At 36.6% G+C, this 26,715-nt stretch overlaps 2 protein-coding genes across 3 annotated transcripts; one reads left to right on the top strand and one right to left on the bottom strand.

Annotated features, from left to right (window-relative positions):
• Positions 1-5,839: 5,839 nt before the first annotated feature.
• On the top strand, positions 5,840-16,916 carry ccdc175 (coiled-coil domain containing 175). Of its 2 annotated transcripts, XM_077239061.1 has the most exons (19): positions 5,840-6,020; positions 6,221-6,306; positions 6,841-6,952; positions 7,056-7,191; positions 8,783-9,011; positions 9,090-9,212; positions 9,292-9,401; positions 9,484-9,565; positions 11,443-11,579; positions 11,669-11,779; positions 11,868-11,939; positions 13,801-13,936; positions 14,016-14,144; positions 14,265-14,403; positions 14,760-14,839; positions 15,394-15,546; positions 15,637-15,739; positions 15,842-15,885; positions 16,228-16,916. In XM_077239061.1, exons 1-19 carry the CDS (start codon positions 5,954-5,956, stop codon positions 16,375-16,377), a joined length of 2,199 nt encoding a protein of 732 aa, XP_077095176.1. In that variant the 5' UTR covers positions 5,840-5,953; the 3' UTR covers positions 16,378-16,916. The 2 variants fall into 2 exon arrangements, with proteins under 2 accessions (XP_077095176.1, XP_077095175.1); XM_077239060.1 differs by lacking the exon at positions 6,221-6,306 and having other exon boundaries at positions 5,852-6,020.
• jkamp (jnk1/mapk8 associated membrane protein) lies at positions 16,785-25,320 on the bottom strand. Its single transcript, XM_077239062.1, has 7 exons — positions 25,188-25,320; positions 24,934-25,013; positions 22,773-22,927; positions 22,416-22,622; positions 18,202-18,383; positions 18,036-18,112; positions 16,785-17,929 (listed from the first exon to the last, which is right to left on the bottom strand). Exons 1-7 carry the CDS (start codon positions 25,189-25,191, stop codon positions 17,711-17,713), a joined length of 924 nt encoding a protein of 307 aa, XP_077095177.1. The 5' UTR covers positions 25,192-25,320; the 3' UTR covers positions 16,785-17,710.
• Between the last annotated feature and the right edge of the window lie 1,395 nt (positions 25,321-26,715).

Genomic DNA, 26,715 nt, shown 5'->3' on the forward strand with positions numbered 1-26,715 from the left:
AATAGATGTTTTTTTAATATAAAAACATTATAAATGTTTTATTAGTGTTATCCAAAAGGACACATGGTATTGCTACAAGGTGCACCAGCTACCGAAAAGGTCAAAATATCAACATTTTAAGAGAAGCTTACTCACATTTGCATATGTTCTGGTGCTCCTTCAGGGTCTTTTTGATACAATATTATGTCACTTGACATACCGAAATGCATTATGGTCCAAAATGGTAATTTATGTTTGTTATCCAGGAATGACATTAGAGAAATCACAATTTGGAGACAAAAGTCTTTGTCATAAAAATGTAAATAAACTTAGTATTATCACTATATTTGTAGGTATCGTTGAAAACATCAATACAATTATGCCCAAGTTGATTATAAATACTTTTATTTATATTTTTTACATTTTGTTGTATTTTTGTATTCAGATTTTAAGCCGGGACAGTTACCCGGAATGACATTTTGGGACTTTTGAGCTCAATAGTTCCTTCAAGATTAATTATTTATATTGGATTTTCATATAAGTAATTAAAGAGGGGGAAGTTGAGTCATAATCCTTTAGCGTCAATATGACACACACTGTTATGGGTAGGTTTAGGTCTGGGGTAGGGTTACAGTTATCACGCCTTGGGATCTGCGTCTCATATTGACGCTGAAGGATGCCATGTGCGTCGGATTTAGACGAGCGTCACCTGTATGACGCCTTGGGTTCTGCGTCTCATATTGACGCTAAAGGATGCCATGTGCGTAAGATTTCGACGAAATGTCACAAGCGTCACATGTATGACGCCTTGACACATGCTCGAGGGGCCGTTTACACCATTTTCAACTTAAAAACGTAAAACTTATTATGCGTTTTAGCAGCTCATTTACACAACAACAGCATTTTGAGGGCCTGAAAACGGGATTCAAAGTAGTTTTTGAAACCAATACCACTATCGTCTCAGTGTATAGGCTACTACAAAAATGCGAATTTGTGAAAACAGTGACGTCATGCACATGTGTATTACATGTTTAAAGCTACAATATGTAATTTTTTTCACCGCTAGGGGTCGCTAACCTCTTACAATAACAAAGGCGTTGATGACGCAAAAGCGGAATTATGGAACTTGTCGTGAGTGTGCCCCTAGACGTAACGCTGTTGTCCACATATGTCGCCATGGTTACAATGGCAGTATGAGCTGAAACCAGGGATGACGTCATATTACGTCATTGGCAGGCAACAAGTGAACATGGACGAGCCATTATTTAAAATTAGAATTTCTCTGAAATGAAAAATCTTTGGGAACTTTTGGGATATTGTAAGTACACAAATATCACACTGTGCCAGTGATTTTTGGATAGTTTATTACAAAAATTTTACATATTGTAGCTTTAAGTCTAGGCTCGTAGTGTTTCTTTACAAAGTGACATCGCCAACTAATGGCCTGGCATGCGTAATACAGCTTTTTAGTCGTTTCCATGGACCAATGAAAGTGGATCACTTTGACAATTGAGTTGTCTGTACACAAAAAATGCAAAGGAAAAACGTTTCCGTTTTTAGTACATCATTGTCATATAAACGTATTGTCCAGTTTCGTGTGTTTCAGTTGGTTTCTTTGAAGTTCTGCACCTGATCTCTATTTTGTTGATTGGTTTGCCTCGTGTATTTAAGCTCTGTTTCTTTCAGTTCATTGTCCTTTCTCTTGTGAAGAGATGTGAAGAGAAAGGACAATGAACTGAAAGAAACAGAGCTTAAATACACGAGGCAAACCCATTATAAGGTTGTTTTGTTGATGTTTGTTTTGAGTTTGAAGTGAACAAATCTACAACTGCTGCGAGTAGATCGTGCTCTTTTTTCATCTTTATTTCTTCCAAGAGTGTCAGTGACACTAAAGACTGGAGTAATGATGCTACTGAAAATTCAGCTTTCCAGCACAGAAATTAATTATATTTTAAAATACAAAACATGGAAAACGTTGCTTAAAATTTCAATAATTCATAATATAACAATATTTTTGACCAAATAAATGCAGCCTGCGAGCCTTCCTTCAAATATCTACCAATAAAATGTTGTATTTAAAGAATGTTGATATTTACGCTGACAAAAACAATAAACCTGAAAATGCAATTTTCATTGTTTTCTCAGGAAATTCAAAGATCATGCTATTCAGAAACCCTAGTTCACACATTACTTTGTGTGACTGTTTGCTGATTCAAGAAAATCTAAATGATTTTATAAAAACAGAATGTGCAATACTGAATAAGTGGATTATGCAATATGAGTCATGTGTTTTAATACAGCCTACTGTACCATCGAGTTAATCCTCCTGCTACATTATCAGGCAGAGAATTAAGCCCCATTATTAGTATACAACCATTACACCGTAATCTATTTTTCCCTATTTCCTCTTCCAAACAAGAACTGATGATTTTTCACTAAACAATATTAAGACCAGCAATGTTGGAAAAGAATCATCTGCGCTCACTTCCGGAACGAGAAACATTAAACCCACTTCATGTATGGTATGTTAGATACCATTGCAGTGGCTTTTGACCTTGAATCATAGATAAATTATGCACGCGAATCGTAACCCGACCCTGGTCTGAAGCAAAGCCAAGTACTTCTTAACAGCGTAACAGCACTATATGCTACCTTTTCCTGCACAATCAAGCCACATAATGGGTCCGTCTGCAAACAACATAGGAGACAGCCACGTGTGACACCGAACACTCTTTGGCCTGGATGTGGCACCCCAGCAATGTATACAAGGACAAAAGGAAAGGACACACACAATCCTAACAGCGTGGCAAAGGCCTGCCTGAACAAGTATGTGGAGGGATGACTGTAATTTGAGAGATGTGTTGAAGTGCTTGAACCAACGAAAAAAAGCAAGCTAGAAGCAGGCCTGGTTCATTTTGCCACTGCTGCAAGTGTCAGAAATTGTCAGGTTGGGGCCCTTTAGATGCTTTTTGTGGCCCCTGGGGTCAGAATCAAAAAGGAAGATTTTATATGTTCCACCAGATAGGCTTTATTACGAGTCAGAGCTTTACTCAAGACCTCAGTGATCCCTTTTAAAGTCCTCCAAAGAGGCTACTATTGCTGTGAAGAGGCAGCAGAGAGTTAACAGCTCCCATCACAAACTAAACTATGGGCCTCGGCTCTTCCCTTCACTCTGCTGCCCACATCAGCTAGTATGTTGGCTACTGAACCTCTGTCCAATTAAAATCACTCAGCTTGGACTGTTTCCCGGTTCAACTGCATTGGCAAGGAGCACTAACTTTCAGACTGGGAAAGATGAAAACGAGTGCAATCTCATTCAGCCAGACTAGCATTATTGATGTTTCTACTTTTCTTAGATTTGAAAGGTGAAGATCATTACAAAGCACTAGTCTTTCCAGAAACAAATTATTTGCACGAGTATGATTTTGAATATCATCCTTTGTTGGTACACTCTTAAAAATATATATATGATCAATAAGTAATGACAATGTTTGATTTTACATTGCTTTGACTCATACAAATAAGTTAAGCAATTCTCAACTTTTTCTATAAGTTATACAAGATTCAACTCATTTTTAAGTCAGTTTAATGTCATTTAAGTTGAAATGACTTACAAATCCAAGTTGTACTTAAAAATTTAAGGCGGCAACCTTGTTTTTTTTTGTTTTTGTTTTTTTTTACAGTGTAAAGACTGTGGTAGCAACTTGTGGATTGCCATCTCAGCACTAATACAAACATTAACTTGTGAAAATCAATTATAGTATGATTAATAGACTTTTGCTGATAGTATTCTGGCCTAAGCGTATATGAACTCATGGACTCAAATCCGCAGCCTTGCATGGAGACGGATACATATATTGTGAAAAGAAATAAAAACACACAATATTTTCTAGATGCTGTGGTGAGGAAATCAATAGCAACACTGCAGTTCCAACCCATTCTAATTGCATTTCAAGTCAGGGACGTTTTTGCTCACTGTCTACTGTTTTACAAGGACCAATAGTGCTCTCTAATGGACATTTTAAAAAGACAGACTCTCCGAGAGTTGGTGAACCACATCAAACTAACTCCATTCCTTTCACTGTCTCAGAAGATTACAAAAGGGTATCAGGTTCAGACAGGCCCTCACTGCTTCAGCTACTTCTGTGATCCATCAAAGCACTTCCTGTCTACAGTGCTGTAATACAAAGGATTAGCAATCATTTCACTGATGGTGCTTTGACTGATATCCTGCCCAGCTTCCACATGAGGTAAAACAAAATACAAAAATGTACCATAGTAACCATAGTTTTAGCCAAACTTATGTAGTCTGTTTATTGTAGACAGTAGGTGGATTTTACAACACCAAAAGTGGTATTTTGGTGGAAACTATGATTGCCAGTACTTTTTTTTTTTCATTTCTCTAAGGGCCAGTTCACACAGAATGCGATTTTGCTGTTAAAAACAAAAGATGCAGGTCAGTGGAATGAAAAAAAGCACAAGGTCTAGAGACATGTTTTTTAAAGGCCCAATTAAATGCCTCGAAACACGCAGCATTATTCAATGAAATAGAAAGACAGGGAGGAACATTGACTCCATTATGAGAACTAAACTGAGCTGGGCGATGACATCACTATTTTCTCCAGAGCAGCTATATATATATATATAAATGAAGTAAATTAATAACCTTTACAACCAAAATTAACCATCACTGAACTTTTCTTAGATCTGCTGTACAGCAGAAAAAAACTTTGTTGCATTATTTCCCTATTATCACTGGAAAGCTACTTTGAAACAATCTGTATTGTAAAAAGCGTTATATAAATAAAGGTGACTTAACTTGACATATTGATCAGCTCCTCCCCTTTTTTAAAATAGCCAATAGCATTTTGTTTATATCACAGCTTGGCCAGAGCTGTTGAGCTTGGTAAAGCCACAGTTTCCTCCTAATCTTTAACTGTTTCTCCTCCTGATCTCCTCCACATCGCTTTAAAATACAGCATTCTGTGCAGAATTCAAATGGGTCTGATACATTTTGTGGTCTGCGCCAACTCGAGCAAATGATCCGCTCTGTACTATCGTGTCTCTGGACCGGAGCAGACTGTGTGTTCGCGCGTGACACTAATGTGAAACAATTAATTCACCCCAATGGAAAGCATATTTACACTGTCTAAATAGTTCCCAATTCCCTATAGTGCATGTGACATATTTATAATGTGGGCAGTACGCTTTTTGTCATTGTCATGAATGACATTTGTCATTGAACTATCTTGAACTATTTTGAACTTATCAAAAAACTTCAACTTTAATTTCATGGGGACTTTAAAAGTTGATTTTTTTTTTTACTTGAGCGCCACATTTTTAGAACGTCGTCTCATGTGCGAGACGCTGCAGAACAATTGCAATGGTTAAAGAAGTCAGTCTAGTATGTGTTTACATTGAAAAACAATGGTAAAGTAGTGGTAAAAAAACACGTTCTTTGTGAACTGTAAGAACTGTACGTTCTGTAAAACTTTAAATCCACAAAAAAGTGCATTTAAATAAATAGATAAATAAATGTATATTTATTTATTCTTTTTAAAGAAAATAAGAAAGAAATACTAATTAAAACAGGATACTTTGCAATAAATAAAAAAATTTAAAAAATACGTTAGCCACAGATATAGGATGATCTTTCTTGAAATAGTAGCCTATACAAACTGAACATATTCCTTCAAATAAATAAATACATAAAGAATAGTAAAGATATTTCATGTAGAACACACCCTCATGGTAAGACTTAGATCTGCTTACTGCAAAGCTGCAATTTTGTAAATTGAGGAAGATGCAGTTCCCACAGGGGGTCTCGTGCACTTGCTGTGAGTGACGGTCGTCATACCAACGTGTGCAGTACACACTACACAGAGGAACTGCGAGTCAAACTGCTATTTTTCAACTCCTCTGCCAATCGCTTGTCGTCCTTTTCCCGTTTAGAAATAAAATAATATTCAATAATATGGCGGCTTGTTTGGTACCGGATTTCCCAGCTGTAAGGATTGCCTTAGAACATTTGGGAGAGTTAGGTAAGAAATTGTCTTTGTAAGGGGGAAAAACACTTTTTACGCACACAAATACATATGCCAACTAACGTGAACGTTAGTGACAAATGCTAGGATCGCTTCAATCACACCATTTTCAATATATCCTGTCTTTATATAATACATATTAAGAATCGAGTTTTAATTGTTAAGTGAAATAATGTAGATTAATTTACACATTACAGATACGCGACTGAGGGAAGAAGGGGTTTCGTTTAGTCAAGAAGCAAGTCACCACCTGAGAGAGACAGCTGAAGCCATTAAAGAGCTGGTATTTACTACTTATATTTTACAGAATCCTCGTCTAAACTGGTCCATTCTTTACTGTGGTTTTCAAAAAAGGGTCAATATCAATATTCGTCTCATATCCGATGTGTCATTTCTGTTTTGCATTACATTTTAATGCCCTGTAATAATTTTCTTAACATAGTAAAAATGATCAAATTCACAATTTTTTTAGTTGGAATATATGTTTTCTTTTGTTAAACTTTAGTCAACATGGGGTGAATTAAAAAAATTCGTGACTAGTTTGAGTGACGTCGCAATTTTAAGTGCCATCATACCTTTTTAACAGTTACATGAAAAATTGGGAAATATATTTATATTCCAAGTGTTCCTTCTTATTTTCCTTTCTCTAATCAAAATGCTTCAAACAAAACAAATAATCTTAATTAGTAATCAATCGCACCTCAATATAATATTCCATCCTGTTTAAGTTACACATTACAAAATTCAGATAACATTATTGCATTATAGGAATGATCAATGTAGTATGTGTTCATATCACTGTGGCAATCTTATTTAGGAATCATCTAGAAAAACAGCACATGAGAAACTTGAGGTTGAAACCATTGAGACGAGCAAGCTTCGGCATCGAAAAAATAACCTACAGGATGAAATCAAGAATGAAATATCAGGTGAGTTCATCCACAAATCAAGTCTAAATGCTGTGGCAACAACTCATGGTTAATGTGAAACTGTAACTTCCCAAATAGCCTATTTTTGTTGATGTTTTTGAAGCCTGTGTAGCTGCAGCTAGAGAAGACAATGCTGCAGTGTTGAATCAACTTCAATCTGAGCTGAAATCTGTAGTAGATGATCTACAATCCATGGAGGAGAAGCAACAAATCTTTGAACAAGAAAATGCTTTTCTGCTGTGAGTCTTCAAACATATTGACCCAGGGGATCATGGGAAATCTAGTTTCCATTATTATTTGTTCCATTTTTAAAGCTGAAGTGCATGTGTACATTTCTTTCAACATTAACTTTCTTGAAAAAGCAAATTGGTGTGTTTGACGTCAGCTGTGGCTGCATGTAACCGATCGCTTGCAGTTGGGGAGGAGTTGAAAACGGAGACAAAGTCGACCGTCGGAAAGTGGTGCTTGCACACTGTATCACAGAGAAAGTGTATAAGATATAATATTTGTCAAATACACAGCCTTTTCGGGTGTTTTCATGAAGCAGAAATGGTGTTCATTCCGTACTTTATACTGCTTAAGCGCCATATACAAGAATAAAGTTCAACATAAGCCTATACTATTAAAATACCAATAAAGTGGGTCTATATATTTGTAAAGGTTTTATTTTGATAGACAAGACACAATAAAACATTATGGTTACATGAAAAGAGTTTTTACGGTTATGAAAACACAAATTTGTGAGCATCACATGAGCTAAATGTATCAGAGTAAACACAAAACACAAGTGATTGTTGTGAATCCGGCCAATCATGAAACAGCTGTTGTCTTCAGAGCTTGTGCAGCCGCTCTGGAGCTGCACAGGATTGCTCTCGAATCGCTCTTGTGTTACTTTGATGACATATATGTCATAGTCACATGGCATCTGCACCATCTTAAAGGAATAGGTCACCAAAAATTTTAAATGGGTATTCAATATGGGTAACCAAACAGTTTATGGGCCCCATTTACTGGGCCCATCAACTGTTTGGTTACCGACATTCTTCAAAATATCTTCTTTCATGTTCATCAGAAGACAGTAATTTATACAGGGTTTGAAACAACTTGAGTGTGAGTAAATGATGACAGACATTTTTGGGTAAACTATCCCTTCAAGTCTGACAAAATTTCTAGAAAGTCGATTGGTCTGCGAAAGTGACACTTCACGGCTTCACACTTACATTTAATTAGTTCACAAGTTCACACGTACATGAAATCAGATGTAGTAATTTGTATTTGTCGTGCTGTCCGGGAGAGGGCTCCGAGCTTTGAATTTGGCCCATACCCAGAGTACTCCCCCATCCCAGGTTTGGGATAGGACTAGTAAGTGAGGAGATGGGGTGATGCTGGAAAACTGTTGTAAAACGGCGGTAAAAACTGCTGTATATATACCTCTTGATGTTAATTGAGATGACTGGATGAACTCCCATAATGATTAGATAACGATTAGATTAATTATCTCCCATAATGATTAGATTAATTATCTGAACGTGTTTCTCCCGAACTTTTTTAATAAAACATCATATCAGGTCGAACACACCTCAAGGCGGGGCTATCTTTTTTGTCTGACCAATTATGAGCATTTGAGGAAATCTGTTTGAAAACAGTCATTATTTTTGCAATTCTGTTAGGTGCTATAGAAATGACAAACTTTGGCATTAATAACTCACAAACAAATGATAAAATCCATGTTTACTAACTTGAATGGGTTAAATGCAGAGGACAATTTCAGAGTATGGGTTACCATACTTGCCCTTCACATGTCACTTTTCTCTTGTCATTATATTTCAGTCGGGAGAGAGAAAACATTAAAGGAAACTATGGAGATGCTGTTGATCAGATGAATCAGCAGCTGTCAAAAAAAGCTGGTACAAAGATAATGCTTACGGAAAAACAGACTGAGATCCAGTCATTGAAGGACAAAATTGTCCAGGTGGAAACAGCCCAACGGGACCTAAAAGAAAACATGATTCAGAAGAGGAAAACATTTGCTGAAAGCAAACGCACTGTAGGAAAGGAGGTAGACTGAGCCTATATTTTCAAACAGGATAGATTTTCACTCAAAAGCTGGGATTTAATTAATATTTTCTCTGTTTAGATAGAGGAAACTGTTCTTAAGATTAAAGGACAAAGAAAACGCAATGCAGAAACACGTAGGGAACTGGATATCATTACATCAGAGCTACAAGACAAGGAGGGGACAGTCACGCAGTGTGAAAACGTAAGAATCTACACGTTGTAAAATGCCAATACAATAATGTTGGTATGGAATGATTTGTTTGGCATTCATCTGGTTTCAGCATATCTCCCAGTTGGAGAAAAACATCGCTAGACTGAATGCATCTAAAATAAAGTCCAAAGATTGGCTTCATGAGGAGAGCAGTAAGACAGAAGAACTTGATCGACAAAAGTAACATTGCAAAACAGTTGTCTTTTTCTGTTTTCTTCACCTCTGGTCAACGGAAATCAGCTTTGTTATTCATAATCAACAGGGAGTTTCATGAGCGAGAACTGCTTGAATTGGCAGCAGCATTTGAGCAGAAAGTTCAGGCCTTTCAGGAACAGATGTTAGAGGTAAGTAGAGGCAGACATCTTTGTAAAACTCATGACAATAAATGAATGGCTGCTCCGTCTTTAATGCACTCTTTTCGTAAAGGGATCAAAACCCTCAAATCTCAGTCTTTAGATGTCAGATCTGAAGCATCGATTTCCTGCCTCTGGCAGGTCCCGCTGAGCAGCCATCACATTGAGCTTTTTATAATGCTTTTCTTCAAAGACACAATGTGCATAGATGACCTTTAATATAGCTGAGTGCTGGACTGCCCTTAGATGTTATATAGTTCAAGCAGTCAATAGGTGTGCGCCTGGTCTGGATATTTGAACATCCATCTGTCTATCCATCTACATACCTGCACAGGTATACGGTGACACTGGTTATGCAATAGGCTGTCTGTGTACTGTTTTTAACTAAAACGAAAACTTCCGTTAATTAAAATAAAGCTTGAATAAAATATAAATATTAGGTGGAATTTTTTTTTTTAAATGTATTAAAATTACAAAAAATAAAAGAAAGCTAAATAGAAATTAAGAAAAAAAGCATGTAACAAAATTACTAAAACTTTAAAATTAAAATTGAAAATATAAAAAGCAAGCAAATAAAAAATATGAATAAATAGTATATAAACAACACTAAGGGCCAGATTTACTAAACAGGGCAAATTAGCATGTGAGAATAAAAGCGCCGATGGGAGTGGAAAGTTCTGTGCGTGATCTACTGATGACACGCAAATAAAAGAACACAGATGCAACCAGATAATTTCCATAATGACCAACGCAATCTACCAAGAGCAGCAAAAATTAGAGCTGGTTTAAGACATTATTTTTTTGAGCGGTAAATAATGGCGCACATACCGGTAAATTGACGTGCGAAAAGACTATTAAATCGAGTTGCGTGATTCATTTACTGTCCTCACATAAATGTGGCGTCTGAGAGGGAAACTCCTACAAATGCATATGCAATAAGGTCAGCCCAAAAAAATAACTGTGTGCACGCCTTTTAATCGCTAATTTTTCACTGCACGTCTTTAGTAAATTCTGACAGTTGTGTTTTAACGCCAAAAGAGGGGTTTTTGCGCCAAGCTATTAGTAAATCCGGCCTTAAAACAAACCTACCTGTGCAAAATTTTATATTTGGTAAAAGGTGGAAACATTATAAATTAATTTTGCTATTAAATTATAAGTTTAAAACTTGCTATTAAACTTAATAAAAACAGTTCCTTTAATAGCCTTAAGTAATGCATTCCTAGTTTTCATATGACGTCACCCTTATTAGAACGCCCACCTAGAGGGCAAAACAAAGCTTCCCTTCATTGCCTCCCAGTAATTTTTACCAGGTCTGTACTAAGTATAATGTGGTAAGACCGTGATATTAAAAGACCAAATTCAATATACACCTTGTTGATGCAGTTTACTATGTACAGGCAAGCAGATTAACTCTGAATATAAATGCAGCAATGTTTCTCTTTAAGCATTTTTCCATAGAAAACCATTATAAAGCCATTTAACCTTTGCGTTCATATTGTGGGCTCATCTGCTCGTCTATATATAGTATACATCATCAATAATGTGTATACTGAATTTTACAGTAATAAAACTGATATTTTAGTGGTGGGGTGCTTGATTGTCACACAAAAATATTAAATAAATATTGTTTATTTTTAAATTTTATATATATATATATATATATATATATATAATTTACTTAGTATATTCAGTATTATATAGTATACTTAGTATATATATATATATAATATACTTAGTATATTTACTTAGTATATATAATAGATATTCAATTCATTTGATTTTGTGGTGACTTGGGTTGCCCATCTTAGCCATCTGTAAAGAGCAGGGTGAAGTCTGAGACAGAGTAAGGAGCTGTGATTTCTCCTCAGATTGAAAATGAGATCAAGGAGGAACGGGAAGTGAAAATTGCTCTATCAGAGCGCCATGCTAAACTGTCAGACATCTATAGCACTCAGAGGAAAAAGGAAGATGACATAATTGCTGAAAAACACAGTCTGTCCAAACGGTACATTTGTCTCTTTAGTACTCTTTCTTCTTTGCTTCATCCTGATGACTAACTTTAAATGTATATTTAAAATGATCGTTTTGTTCCAGGTTAGAGGAGAATAAACTGGGACATGATGAAGACATTATATCCATTGCCAAATGTAGATTTGAAATGAAAAACATGAAAGAAGAGACGAGACAGCTTCATGACGCTAACATGTATGGCCCTGTCTTTTGTTTCATGATTTTGTCTTACTAAATTATAACTAAATTGTTTCATACCTTTATTTGAATGGTTGTCTCTCAGAATCAGTGCAGATATGTTCAGAAAAACTCTGGAGGAACAGGAAGTTCAATTGGCCAAACAGAACACGATCAGGTGTGTCTAACATGTTATTTTAATATTACTTTTGATGATATACATACTTCATATATACTTATGATATCTATCTTCTTTGAAGGACTAACCTGAAAAATATACTTGAGAAACCCCAGGTAAATTTGTTAATTGCATATTAAAGATAATCTTGATATATTATCTGAATACAAGAAGCAGTTTATCTTGAGTAAAGCTTCTCTTTATTATGCAATTGACAGTGGGGTTTTTTCTCCATTTATCTGGGGTTTATAAATTAATTTATGCATTCTTATTTTGCTTCTCACATCAGTTGATCTTAAAGGGTTAGTTCACCCAAAAATTAAAATGATGTCATTAATGACTCGCCCTCATGTCGTTCCAAGCCTGTAAGACCTCCGTTCATCTTCAGAACACAGTTTAAGATATTTTAGATTCAGTCCGAGAGATTTTTGTCCCTCCATTGAAAATCTATGTATGATTTACTGTCCTTGTCCAGAAAGGCAATAAAGACATCATCAAAGTAGTCCATGTGACCTCAGGGGGTTAGTTAGAATTTTTTGAAGCATCGAAAATACATTTTGTTCCAAAAATAACAAAAACGACGACTTTATTCAGCATTGTATTCTCTTCCGGTTCTGTTGTCAATCCGCGTTCATGAGTCCGCTGACATAAGACGAGCTGACGTGTGTCTGGTGCGCCCAAGCTTCGTTTACAGTCTGAGGGAGACGCACGCTGTAAACAAAACAATCTTTGCAAACATGTCTAAGGATTTCGACACGGGAAGACTTGCATTTATTTTAACCAGACATATTTATTTTAACCAGACATATTTATTTGAACGCGAATAAACGGACGCACCAGATACACGTCAGCAGCGTCTTACGTCAAGCAGCGTCACTGGCCTCGTGAACGCGGATTGACAACAGAACCGGAAGAGAATACAATGCTGAATAAAGTCATCGTTTTTGTTATTTTTGGAACAAAATGTATTTTCGATGCTTCAAAAAATTCTAACTAACCCACTGAGGTCACATGGACTACTTTGATGATGTCTTTATTGCCTTTCTGGACAAGGACAGAATAACGTACATAGATTTTCAATGGAGGGACAGAAAACTCTCGGACTGAATCTAAAATATCTTAAACTGTGTTCCGAAGATGAACCGAGGTCTTACGGGCTTGGAACGACATGAGGGTGAGTCATTAATGACATAATTTTCATTTTTGGGTGAACTAACCCTTTAAGGATATTTAGGTATTTTAACTGAGACGAATAAAAGACAACAATACTGAAATACTTTGTTGTAATGTATGAGAAAGTTAAATTAACAAGTAATTAATAATACCATTTAAAATGGTTTAATTCATGTTTAATATGTGGTTGAATAAATGTAATTTTTTTTAAACATGTTAAATATGATCTGCAAATTTAGTTAAATGTCATTAGACAGCTGACCATGATAAATCAATAAATTATCTCCTCAAATGATTAACATTTTCATTAACGTTTTTTTTTTTTTTTAGTTGCCAGCCAGCATTTTTGATCATTTTCGCAAAACGTTCATGGCCCCAGACAATTGTGTTGTATGAATAAAAAGAAAGAACAGAGTCTCTGCTTCTAAACAGAAAAAAGTTCCAAAATTTCCATGAAACCGCAACATCTTGAAAAAAAGACAAACTGAGAACATCGTGTTTTCGTCTAAGACTACAACACATGCTTCTTTTTCGTCTGTGTTTTGATCCGGAGATTCTACTCTTTCAGAATATGTCTAATAGTGCCCCTACCATATAACAGTGAAAGCACGTATTGACGGAAATTCCATCAATGGCGGGGAAGGACTTTACATGGTCATTATTATGACATTAACATATTTGTACCCAGGGCAGTAATTGAAGCTGAAAGAGAGAAAATAAGTCAGTCTCTCAAAACTCTAAAAGAGGAACACAAGGAATATATGAGGAAGATGAATACATCCATCGAACAAACAGAGAAGAGATATGGAGAGCTTCTCGAGGAGGTCTGACAGAATCACTAATCAGTAGTGGTGGCAATACAAACAGACATCGTTGTATCTAAACATGCTGTTGTTTTTGCAGGAAAAGAAACTCCAAGACCATATATTATTGAATTCAGTCATAGAGAATCTTACAGAAGAGCTGTCCAACACTGAGGAAGAGGGAAAACAGCTGGAAATGAACTATCAGTCTGAAATTCTACAGCTTACTGTACAAGAGCAAATCCATATTTGTATACTCAATAAAACATTTTAAGATGGATGTGGTTTAGCTAAGCGTGCATAACTGCATCTGCAAACTAAAAATGTATGTCTTGTTGTGATTCAAAAGAGGGATGCAGAACCAATCGCCCAAGCTCATATGGAGAAAGAGCAGGAGCTTAAGGTCAAGGAGTCGGTTTTAGAGGCAGTGGAGTCTCAGTTAGACATTGACCATCTCAAATATCAGACTTTAAAGAACCACATAACAGGTAAAGGCTTCATTTCTATTCTTCTCATGTAGCTCAACACAGCTAGTGTTGTGTTTCAAATGTCAGTTTCTTTATGAGATATTATTTACAATACTGGGTCATTCCCCAGACAGCAACATTGTGTCGGCCCAGATCCGACCCATATCTGGTAGGCGTTGAATCCACATGTACCAGATGTGGCCCGGATCTAGGCCAACAATATGTTGCTGTCTGGGTCTATAATTGCAAATTATTGAAAAGAGAAAGAATAGAGATTAGCAGAGCAAAGTAAATTGATGTTTGGTCAAATTTAATGGCACTTGTAGGGTTAACTCGGATGTTTTTGTAAGGATTTTGTGTTTTTTTCCCTCTACCAGAGTTGGAAAACCAAAAAAAAAATCTTGAGCTCTCTATTCAGGTGGTCACAAAGCAGACTGCGGCTCTCCTACAACCAAAGGTTAATATTTACTCAGCATTCACATTTCCCAGTTGTGTGCTAAATTTGATTTTAGGCTACATCTAAAACATTAATCCGGATACATTTGAAAACGCCGCTTTCGCTTCAAAAACTTTCTTCAACGACATTTTCATGTGTTTTTCAAAATTTTCTCGTCCACACTGACGCTGTGTTCGAATATGTCTACTTCGCCTTCCATACTATATAGTAGGTGAAAAACAGTATGTTTTGTGGATTCCACATGTACCAGATGTGAGCCGATACTATGTTGTTGTTTGGGATAGCAGTCACATACTGGTATAAACAGAGATATCTATCTGTGTGCATCACATGACTAAAAACGTAATTGTTTTCGAATACTTCCGTTTTCACACTACAATGCCATTTCCAAATTTATCCACTTGGGAAAGCATTTTCAAAAAAGTTTTCGCTGGACAAAAACAACATCTCAGTGTACAGACTGCTAAAACGTAGAGAATAAATATGCGTTTTCAAATGTATTAGTGTATGTAGACGTAGCCTTAGAGACTATTTGTATGTTTGCTGCCATGTAGGATGATCTGAAGAAAAAATTGATGACTTTGAGGGCCAAGCATATGGAGACGTTAACTTCTAACGCTGCAGAGATCAGTGCTGTTGAAAAAAGCATCTATGAGAACAGGGTCATGCTTGAGCAAGTTCAGATGGAAAACAGTCGTCTGCATATGGTGAAAACTTGCTCTAATCAGCACAGACACATCAGCACATCACTTGATATGTTTTTTCAACAGTGCATTCTAACAGCTATTTACTTGCAGTGCATTGAACAAATGAAGGAGGAAATATTGAATGCAGAGAAAGACAAGGAAAAGTATATGCAGGAGGCCAAGTGGATGACGGAGGGAAAGCAGTCCCTCTTTAGTGAGTCTTTTGACAATCACTTTTTTTAAACTTTCACATTTTAAAGTATTGTGCTCTTAGTATAATGATCCAGGACCAATCATGTGTCTTTTCCATTCCTAGAGAGTCTAATAGACACCTGGACAACAGATATGCTGCTTACTGAGGTACAAGCAAAATATATAATAATATAATATATAATTCAGCTCAATCAACAGCACTGTTGGTATGCTGTCGATTATTACTCGACTTCTCCCTCCATTTGTTACAAAAATACAAATTTGCGTTTAAAGTAATGTACTTAGAGTGAAAGTCTAATGGAAGAGCTGCACATTCCTGCTTTTAAGCTCTTCTGTAAACTGAAGGACTGCGACAGATGCTGGAATGTTCCTTTAACTGATGAACTTGCATGTTTTATGTTGTTGCTATTGAAAAGTCTTTTCTGACCTTGATGTTTTGATGAACTTTACTTTACAATGGATGAACTAATCAGGAGTCTTTTATATTAGGAATCTGCAGATCAAGACCAGAAGATTGTGGAGAGCATATACAGTCTCATAGTAAGGATTCAAGAAAGAAAACATCACATCAGTGACATCAACCACAGGCTGGAGAAAGAGTTAGTGGGTATGAGTTCCATGTTAGAAAAGCCAAACTAGAAAAGCCAGGAAATAAACATTTACACTTTATATTAATATGGGACAGTAACATTAGGTTACATGAACTAACAATGAGCAAAATAGTTTTTATTAAACCTTGATAATGATAGTTAATAAAATACCATATTTCATCGTGTTCATTTTAGCTCACAATGCATTATGTTAACAAATACAACTTTTGATTTCAAAAATGTAGTTAAATGCATGACAACTAAGTGCATCGACTAAGATGGAAAAAAACGGTATTGTTTATTGTTAGTTCATGTTAACTAATGTATTTACCTTACTGTAACTTTTACCAAAAGTTCCTTGACCTAACATGTTATTAATTTCCATGACTCTGAAAGCTGAAAAAATGAACACTTGCTTTGTTAGTACTGTTAAAAAATATCACATCTATGCAAAAATCTGTCACAATAATTTATTCAACAAGTCAAACACGGTTTTCATAGATCTGATGGCCATGAACGTAACTCACCACCAACATGTAAAACATTATTACATAATAAATTACATGTTCAATAAAACGGTTTAAAACATTAATGTCTCTAATCAGTTTGTTATATTCCACATGTACCTGTAGAACTTATAAATATATGTTTAAAAAATCTTTAGTCAAGTGGTGAGGATGTGTGTCTGAGAACATTGAAAACTACATAGAATTATTCTCACAATACAATGTGTGTGCAGATTTACATATTCAGCAGCAAAACATTCATAACATGCAAATATGATTTGTCAAGATATTCCTTTTATAGTGTTAAGCTATGATTTAACCGCACATGAAAAGAAAACGGAAATACATAATTATATTTGGCACAAGAAAGTTTGTCATACGAAAATGGTTAACATTACTTCAGGGCACTCAAGAAATTCACAGACCAGCTGTTTCATATATACATCACACAAAAAGATACATTTTACATTACAGCAAATTGTTGATTTGTAACTATTCTCGACAATAGATACAAAATTGCAAATTATTACGAATAATATATACTTAGGTTACAATCAATTTACAAAAACATTGACTACTTTCCAAAACTCGCTTTCAGGATTTAAAGGAAAACAGTAAACAAAAATAACATTCTTTACAAAGCATTCCATTTAATCTCCGTTCAATCAAGCAACACCCCCAAAAAAGCATATTCACAGACGTAACAGAAAACTTTATGGCAATATATCATGAATAATAACTAAGTGTTTTGTTTATGGCTTTTTGGTGTCCATGCCAAAGGTGTGTTACTAAATTAAAAGTTGCTCCACGGCATCTGTATGCAGCTCTAACGTGCAGATTTGTAGGGAAGTTGATTCTCTTACAAAGGATGTGACATCAGTGTCCATTCCCACCCTCTGACAGAATTCTGTTCGGCTCTGTGAACCTGGCTGTTAGCAGGTAGAAGAGAGCGGGTCCGGGGACCAGAGCCAACAAAGGCAAATCCTGCCCTAGTTTATCCAGTCGGGATATGGAAATGATACCGTATGCATGGAGGAGCCAATGGCTGAAGAGAACCACGAGGCGTTTCTTCTTAGCCACAAGGTTTTTGAAAGACTGCAGGAGATAAGCCAAAAAATATTTTTACATATTTGTCTAAGAACATGAACTAAAAAGCACTGCGACATAAATAAAAAAACTTATAGTGCATAAATATATTTACCTGTATTTCTGAAGCTGACATGTAAACTGCCAACGTGACCAACGATAACACCAAAATAATATATGGAAATGCATAGTCTGATAATATAAGAGGGAGATGTATAAACACAAAATGTCAACTAGGTAAATTTTCAAATGTTCATTAAAAAGAACAAAAACACACTCACAAAGAAGTCCTCCTCCAACCGCCTGCAGGACAGTGAGGATGGGGAAGAAGTACAGCGCTGCGTAGATGCTCTTGAAACGATCCGTCTTGCCTAAGCCACATGCAATCTTCTTAACCAAAAGTGGCCGCAGAAGCATCATGAAAACCAGACAGAAGGCGTAGTAGATCAACACAATGGTGTACCTGAAAGAAAAAAAAGGAAAAAAAAACAGGGAATCAGAAAGAAATAGGGTTGTAACAATGTATTGTGTCACAATGTATGTGGGAGAAGCCTGTTTCCACCTGGTATTAACATGCATTTTTCGGTGATCAAATCACAAGTAGTCAGGCAAGATGCATTACCGTTTACACAATATATATATATATATACGCAAGACCCAACACTCTGGATGAGCTTAAGGCCGCTCTCGAAGCATCCTGGGCCTCCATAACCCCTCAGCAGTGCCACAGGCTGATTGCCTCCATGCCACGCCACATTGAAGCAGTCATTTCTGCAAAAGGATTCCCGACCAAGTATTGAGGGCATAACGGAACATAATTATTTGAAGGTTGACTTATTTTTTTGTATTAAAAACACTTATTTTATTGGTCGGATGAAATATGCTAATTTTTTGAGATGGGAATTTTGGGTTTTCATGAGCTGTATGCCAAAATCATCAGTATTAAAACAATAAAAGACCTGAAATATTTCAGTTGGTGTACAATGAATCTAAAATACATGAAAGTTAAATTTTTATCATTACATTATGGAAACTAATGAACTATCACAATATGCAAATTTTTTAAGAAGGACCTGTATATATGGATATGTCCGATATGGTAAACACAGAAGGTCATTCATTTGAGCTTACATATTCATAAATTATTATTAATACATTAAAAATGAAATACATTACTTAATATACAATACTTACAACTTTTTAAATATATGCAGTCAGGGACATTTAAGAGTTTGTGTCTAACATAATGAATGGTACTTCTTCTTAACTGTTTATCATGTCTTTGAAAAAAAAAAAGTTAACTATTTTGGCTTTGTTTAAAGTACCATGAGAGTATCGTGAAATCGATATTGTATCAAACCGAATCTTTACATGAGTGTACTGTTACACCTAGAGCTGCTTGATTAATCGTTAAAAGATCACAATCTCAATTCAAAGACCCACACAATCTTATTCCTAAATGACAACAATTTGTCCATGTCTATTAAACCTTTCACAAGTACGGCGCTGCCTCTGAGTCAGAAAGTGCAGTGGTCAAGTATAGGAATGAAACAGCTTCACAAACAGCCATACAGTATCATTATTTCTCTGACAATAATTCACATTAACACAGAAGTACTGGGATAAAAGTTTATAGTTCGGAAATAAACACTGATGTCTACGGTAGCGATCAAAATAGACTAAATCACCCTTAAAAGTAACAATGTTTCGAATAAAGATTGTATCAATTACACTGTTACACCAGTAGGTGGCGTATTTACTTGAATCGCTCATTCAAGAGATTTTTTCAAAAACACTGATTCATCCAGTAATGAATAGGGCTGGGTATCGAGTTCTGTACTTTTTAGGTACCGACCGAATTGCCTCGATACTACCGAGTATCGAAACGTGTCTTGTTTTTCGGTACCAAATTTCGGTACCTAAGTGGTTAATCTCGTCAACGTCAGTGAAACAATAAGCATGCAGCATAATTGGCTGTGGCGGAAAAACACTAGTTTACGGGGCTGCCAGAGACGTGGCTCGTCGCATGTGAGGCTGTAGTGTGTTTGTGTTGGTGTGTGTGTGTGTGTGTGTGTGTGTGTGTGTGTGTGTGTGTGTGTGTGTGTGTGTGTGTGTGTGTGTGTGTGTGTGTGTGTAAGCATTCCAACCCAGATAGATAGAAAATATGTGGAAATGATCAAAAGTGTACCTATTTACCAGACTCGATGCCAGAAGCATGCGATGCAATATTTTCGACAATTTCGACAAGATCGGCAACACGGTAAATCTGATAAGGCACTTAAAAGTGCACAGAATACACTTGAGAGTAGAAAGTTCGTCCGTCTTCGTCTGCAAGAATTGGAGCGTGTCACAAATGAACCGAAACTCAGCGTATAGGATACTTACCTCACAGACATGAGAAATAGTCCTATAGACGGTCAAAATATGTCTACTTTTAAACGAAGCCATTAGAAATAAATAGTTTGATCACCTAATCCATATAGGCGTGCGCGCGTTCACCACTGCATGAATGACGAGTCAGCATCGCCATTTTCATCTTTGCAGACAAAATACTCATTAAACACTTATTAATAAACAATTAAAATATCTCTAGGGCTGGACCAGAATATACGAATATTCGAATATTCGTTCGGTGGGTTGGTATTCGATTTGAAAATTTGACATTCGAATATTCGTTTTTTTTGTGTTTTTTTTGCACACCTGGGATCCCCCGCGAAACGGTTCTCACTCGCGCTTGAATAAGGCCGGCGACACACTGGCTGCATGGCGTGAGCGTCTCAGCTGTGTGGAATGTACGTTTTTATTTCAGCTCCCATGTTAACAGGTTGGAGTTTGCACACTGCCTGTGTGAAACACGCGTCTCAGGCGCGGCTCGAGCCACGCGGAAAATGCGTGCATGCTAGAAATAGAACCGACGCCTAACTGCAACGGGAGTGTTCTCTGGCTAGAGCGCAGAACAGCGGAGTTTGTATGGACCGAAGTGCATGCCTGAGCTTGTGTTTTGGGTTAAGCTGCGTTGCTTTGACATTGTGGAAAATAGAATAATAGAAACAAAATGTATTAGTTTCGTTTTTCTTTATTTAAATTTTTTTTTTCTTTATTTAAATTTCGTTTTTCCTTATTTAAATTTATTTTTTTCTTTATTTAAATTTCGTTTTTCTTTATTTAAATCTACCCTTTACTGTGTCAGTAATTTGTTAGTCAGAAAAATATTAGACTACCTTAAAAGTATTGCTTAATTTAACAGACCTGTGTGTGTGCGTTTTATATCATAGTGGAGTGTCCGTTCTCGGAGCATATAAACCCTGCCCGCGTGAGGTGCGCTGCTTCCCGCTCGCGCTGTTCTGTAGCTGACTAAAAGTTTATTAATTCTGAATGTGTCGCGTCTCGCGTGTCCATCTATTTTGCACCAAATGCAACACTGCACTCCCTTGTGAAGTCGGTTGGATGAACGGTTCTCGAAATAATCAAAATGCAAAAAGACAGACCAACACAGAGATTCCTGCCTTTATTAGTGAAAAGAATATGTTCAGCCCCCTCTCGCCGAAGCTTCGAATATTCGATGTTCATTACTACCGAAGCTTCGAAACTCAAAAAATGGTATTCGGACCAGCCCTAAATATCTCCTTGCTGTTGTTCCCGACACATCCATAATCATTAGGCTGCTTTTGCCAGTGGTTTGCGGCAAGCTTTATGTGTGCTGAGTGCGAGGCATATATCCCGCACCCCAGTAGCCTATATTTAATTCAATTCACATTTATTTGTATAGCATTTTTCACAATACATATAATTTCAAAGCAGCTTTACAGAAAATGCATGTGTCTAAATTACAATTTAGAGTGATCTGTTATCAGAGGTGAGTGTGTAATGCATTTCAATTAATTTTCATTCAGTTTCATTGTTAAACAATGCATTAAGTTAAGGCAGAAACAATGAGCTCATTGAAGTTGATGTGATGTTAATGTTGTTAAATGATTAGGGAACACAGAAAACTTCAGCATTGGTGCTTTTTTTACAGACTCAAAATATGAGTTTAAAAAAAGTCAACAAACTGAAGAAATAAAAGTGTTTTTTTAAGGTAATGTTATATTGCTAAAACTGGTTTCATAAAATTGGTCTTTTTTTTTTTTTTTCATAAAAGTATCGTTCAGGAACCGGTATCGAAGTCAAGGTATCGGTATCGAGCATTTTGTTACGATACCCAGCCCCAGTAATGAAGCAAATGAAGTCTGTAAATGTATCATTCATTCAGACTGATTTAAAAATAATAATAATTCAAATTAATTTAAAAAAAAAAAAATAGACTGCAGCGATTTCGTCAGAACCTCTAGTAAATTATGTTATTGTTTAGTTGTCCATTCAGAATCGTGATTTGTCTTAAACAAAAAAAATGTGATTCTCAATCTATCCAGAATCATGCAGCTGTAGTTACACCCCTGGAAACCAACAGAAATAACTGGAGCCTCAAATGAAATGAAATGTAAAGGGCACTCACAGAGGGAACACAGCCTCCTGCGTGCAGTGCAGCGTGGTGACGTAGTCGGGACTAGGGTTATACAACATGGTGTACCAGTCAGAAAGCATCTTAACCTCACAGGAACGAATAGACATCTGGCCGACGGGATCGTTGAGCAGCAGAGTCACTACGGCAGCTGCCGTGCACTCGAACAGGGCCGTGATATGCTGGAAAAGGGCACTAGAACTGGAGATGACATTAGGAGAGCATCGGTTAGTTTGGAAAGATGCATTATCAATGTTTAAGGCATAGCTTTGCAAAACAAAATCAGATCCAAACAATAATATTGCCTTGTATATCTTACTATTGTTTAGCACAAGAAATTTAGCCAACTACCTTTTCTTCCCAGAATACCACTCAATGAAGAACCAGTGCAGGACCAGAGGCAGCATCGCCATGAAGCCCAGGTACAGCCAGTCATACAGCTCAGGAGAGCCAGTGCATTTCATGCAGATCTTCTCTAGGTTCGTCCTTTGGCCACGAGGACAGACCTTTATAATGAGAATGGTGTTATTAACACATTATATACAGTCCGCAAAACACCACTAACTGTGCAATCATACATTAGCCTAGAAATCTAGACGCACCCTAGCGGCAGCAAATGTAATTTGCAGCCAGTGTCGTCTAGCAACTCTCCGTTGGCTTGCTAGCTGGAAAAACCAAACTCTAGTTAGGACAATCACATCATGAATAGAGTCGGTGGGCGGGCTTAACATAATGACTGCAGAGTTGCGACGGTTTCGCGTGAATTCCCTGCTACTTGAAAACAAAGAAGATGCCTGATGCTGCTGCTGGCCAACAGCGGTCTTTCAAATCAGCTTTGGCCACGACTCTGGAAGACTTGGAGTTAAGCTTTTCTTTGAGAAAAAAAACAAAGAACGGCACTGAAGTCCGTCGCTCTGACTACGTCACCTGCTTTGTTTGGGGCGGCAGTGGCTCAGTGGTTCATGTAGGATGTCTATAAACTGAAAGGTTGGTGGTTCAATCCCCGGTTCCACCTGACCAAGTGTCGAGCTGTCCATGAGCAAGACACCTAACCCCGGCTGCTCCCGACGAGCTGGATGGCGCTTTGCATGGCGGACACCGCTGTCGGTGTATGAATGAGTGAATTAATGGGTGAATGTGAGGCGACATGTAAAGCGCTTTGGTGGCCATTGGGTCTATGAGAGCGCTATATAAATGCGGTCCATTTACCATTTTGTTGCTCTGGTTGGTTGTAGCGCTATCCTATTGCGTGCAGATGGAATTTGAAAGACAACCATTTATCCAGCCCCACGGAGTGAGCCCTGCCAATGGTGTGTTCCCAGACCCAACATCTTGATGTGTGTCTGGCTTGTCAGGCTAATCATATCAGTACAAGCAGAACTGTTCTCGAATGACCAGGTGACAGCTGTTGCAGTTAGGAATAACTAATGAACTTACAAATAAATAAAGGTAACACTTTCCAAAAAGGTCTCATTTGTTAACATTACCTAATGTAAAATTGCAGGCGCGGCTCGAAATGGCTGTTATTTCAAATAGCGTGGCATATTTTAAACTAATCGGTTAACCGGTTTCAACCGGCTAATGAGGCTCGGTGGTCGGTCAAGAAAATTTTTAGTTTTCGCCATCCCTAGTCCTAATGCCTGTTAGTTGTCCGTGGATTTGCCAATATTTGGTGTTGAAAATGGAAACGTCTTTAGACATGGAAAAATCCATTTTACAATCGATTCAATTAACACATATGTCTCAATACAGACTATAGCCCTATAGACTAGTTAATAGAAATACAATTATGTATTGTTTGTTTGTGTTGGTTCACAGTGCATCAACTAATATTTACAGATATAACTTTTGTTTTGATTTCATAAGATTAGTAAATGTTGAAATTAACATTAAGTTTAATAAAAGCTGTAGAAGTATACAACCTTAAAACTCATCTTTGATCACCAAAATTACATATTTAAATCTTTTTTCCCCCCTGAAAAGTTCTTCATGGCTTAAAATAGTTTGAAATTAACACCCGTGCCTCGTTTAGTATGCGGTTCTATCAATATGCTAATTAGCCCCGCCTCCACTCACTCGCACCAGCTCAGAGATCCACTCGATGACGATCACACGTTGACGTGATTGGCAAGGTAGTTTGTGACGTCAGAAACACCAGCGATTTCAAACCCCGTTCTTGAGACGGTCTTTGGTTCACTGCAGCTTTAAGGAGAAACTACTCTCCAATAGTGTTGACTTATGAATTTGTACATGGTTTAAAGCATTTTAAATACAGCACAGACATATAAACCAGATTAAAAGCTTGATTTTCACCAAAGGGAGTCTTTGTTAATAAATGAAACCTTAATACAGTGTTACAGAAATACACAAGTATGAACTAGCTAATGCACATCAGGGTACATATATACACAACTTTGCTGTCAATATGACCTTTTGCATGAGTACACATGTAATCAGGCAGTCACACAATCTGTGTGTTTTATTCGGACCGACATGAATATGATGCACTTACCCCACATTCTCCTTCAATAGATTCATTTATGATGGTCCTTCCACAGTACAGCCCAGGACAAGTGGAGCTCATTGATACAGCTGTATTACACCCAGAGAAACATCATTAAAAAAAAACACCCTTTAATTCAAAATATAGACATGTAATTTGCAGTGTGTTGTAATGGCAGTAAACTAGTTTTTCAATCAACAGCAGAAAACCATTAAGATATTGTCATTAGTTGTTTGCAATAAATATTTTTCGTTTTAACATACCCATGTCAAATGCAGCATTACAAAGCTATCGATAGGCCCAGTTTGTTGGTTAGTGATTTTAAAACGCAACGATCTAAACGACGCAACAGAAACCGGAAGAATAAGCACACTCTTCTTCTTCAAGTGAATGTGGGACGTGTTGCTAAAAGGTGAATTGTTTGACAGCGCCACTCGCTGGTCAGATGTACTCAGATAGTATGTGTGTGAATGCATTTGACAGTCATTCAGATCCATGATATACAGTCAAACCAGAAATTATTCAGACACCAGATATAATGTTTGGTATTTTTTTACTAGTGGATGCAGTACACTATAGTTAATTTATGTAAGTGAGGATAGAAAAATAAAGTAAATTGTGACATATAGGCTACCCAAAAATTCTTCATACAGTGGACCAGTAAAATGTATAAAAATTTGGGACCCAAAATTATTCAGACACTTTGACCTGACAATGTTTTGCTTGTGTAATTTCTTTAATTGCTATTGGTATTATTCAATTGTGTACTTAAATTTAATTTCAACAATTTATTTGTGAGACAGTCTGACAGAAGGATGGCCAAAACCAGTGAAATATCAACTGATTTGATGACTCTAAATTATTGACATATTTTATTACCAGTTTCTAAACTATAGTGAATAAACTGTGATAATTTTTGAAATGTTGAAGGTATCTGAATAAAATTTGGTTTGACTGTATATGCATCATCACCATTATTTAATCACCATGACACACTGGAACAGTATTTTTTAAGTGGAATGATTGTGTCTTTCACTTATTTACAGTTTTTCTCAGTCGCTCCATTTCTCAATTCATCCTTAATATTTGCAAAGAAGTGCATTTTTAAAACAATTTGTTACAACAGCACCACACATTGGATTACCCGCAAAAGCCTGTAACTTACTCAAAATCTTTAGTTCATCTCTCAAAAGTAAGCATTTATGTCGATGAACATATCAGTGCCATCATGAAAAGTACTTGTGTCACTGTTCAAAAAACAAGATGCTTCAAATGCTTAGTCATGTTGTCAATAAAACACTGCACTCTGTTAGTATTACCTGCTGTAAATATGGCAACAGTTTGGAGTTACTGTATTGAAATGTCTGCGCTTCTTCTGTATGCCATATATCCATTTCAAAAGTACAAATTTACACACTAATGCACATGGGTTATTGATTGAAAGAGACTGGATAGGATTCACAGTTACACTTTTACTAGTGGTATTATTGTGATATAGAAAAGAAAAAGAAATAGGGGCACAAAGGTGAAAATACAACATTAGAAAGGCAAACACAGGAAAGACTCCTTAAGCAGAACCTTGTTTTTGCATGCAGCACTGTATATATCTTGCCAATTGAAGGTTCATGAGATGCAACTTTGAGCTATTTCAGAGAACTGGTTTCCCATTGGTTGATCTACATTCTCTTCATTAGTGAAAGTCATCACCTGCACAGTTCATCAATTCATGTCACATTTACAAAAAGTCTAAAAATGTGTAGAAAATATGCTTGACAGTTTATGATAACTAGA

This window comes from Siphateles boraxobius, unplaced genomic scaffold (assembly GCF_051911475.1).
Source record: "Siphateles boraxobius isolate OS27281-9 unplaced genomic scaffold, OSU_SipBor_1 22, whole genome shotgun sequence".
Lineage (NCBI taxonomy): Eukaryota > Metazoa > Chordata > Actinopteri > Cypriniformes > Leuciscidae > Siphateles > Siphateles boraxobius.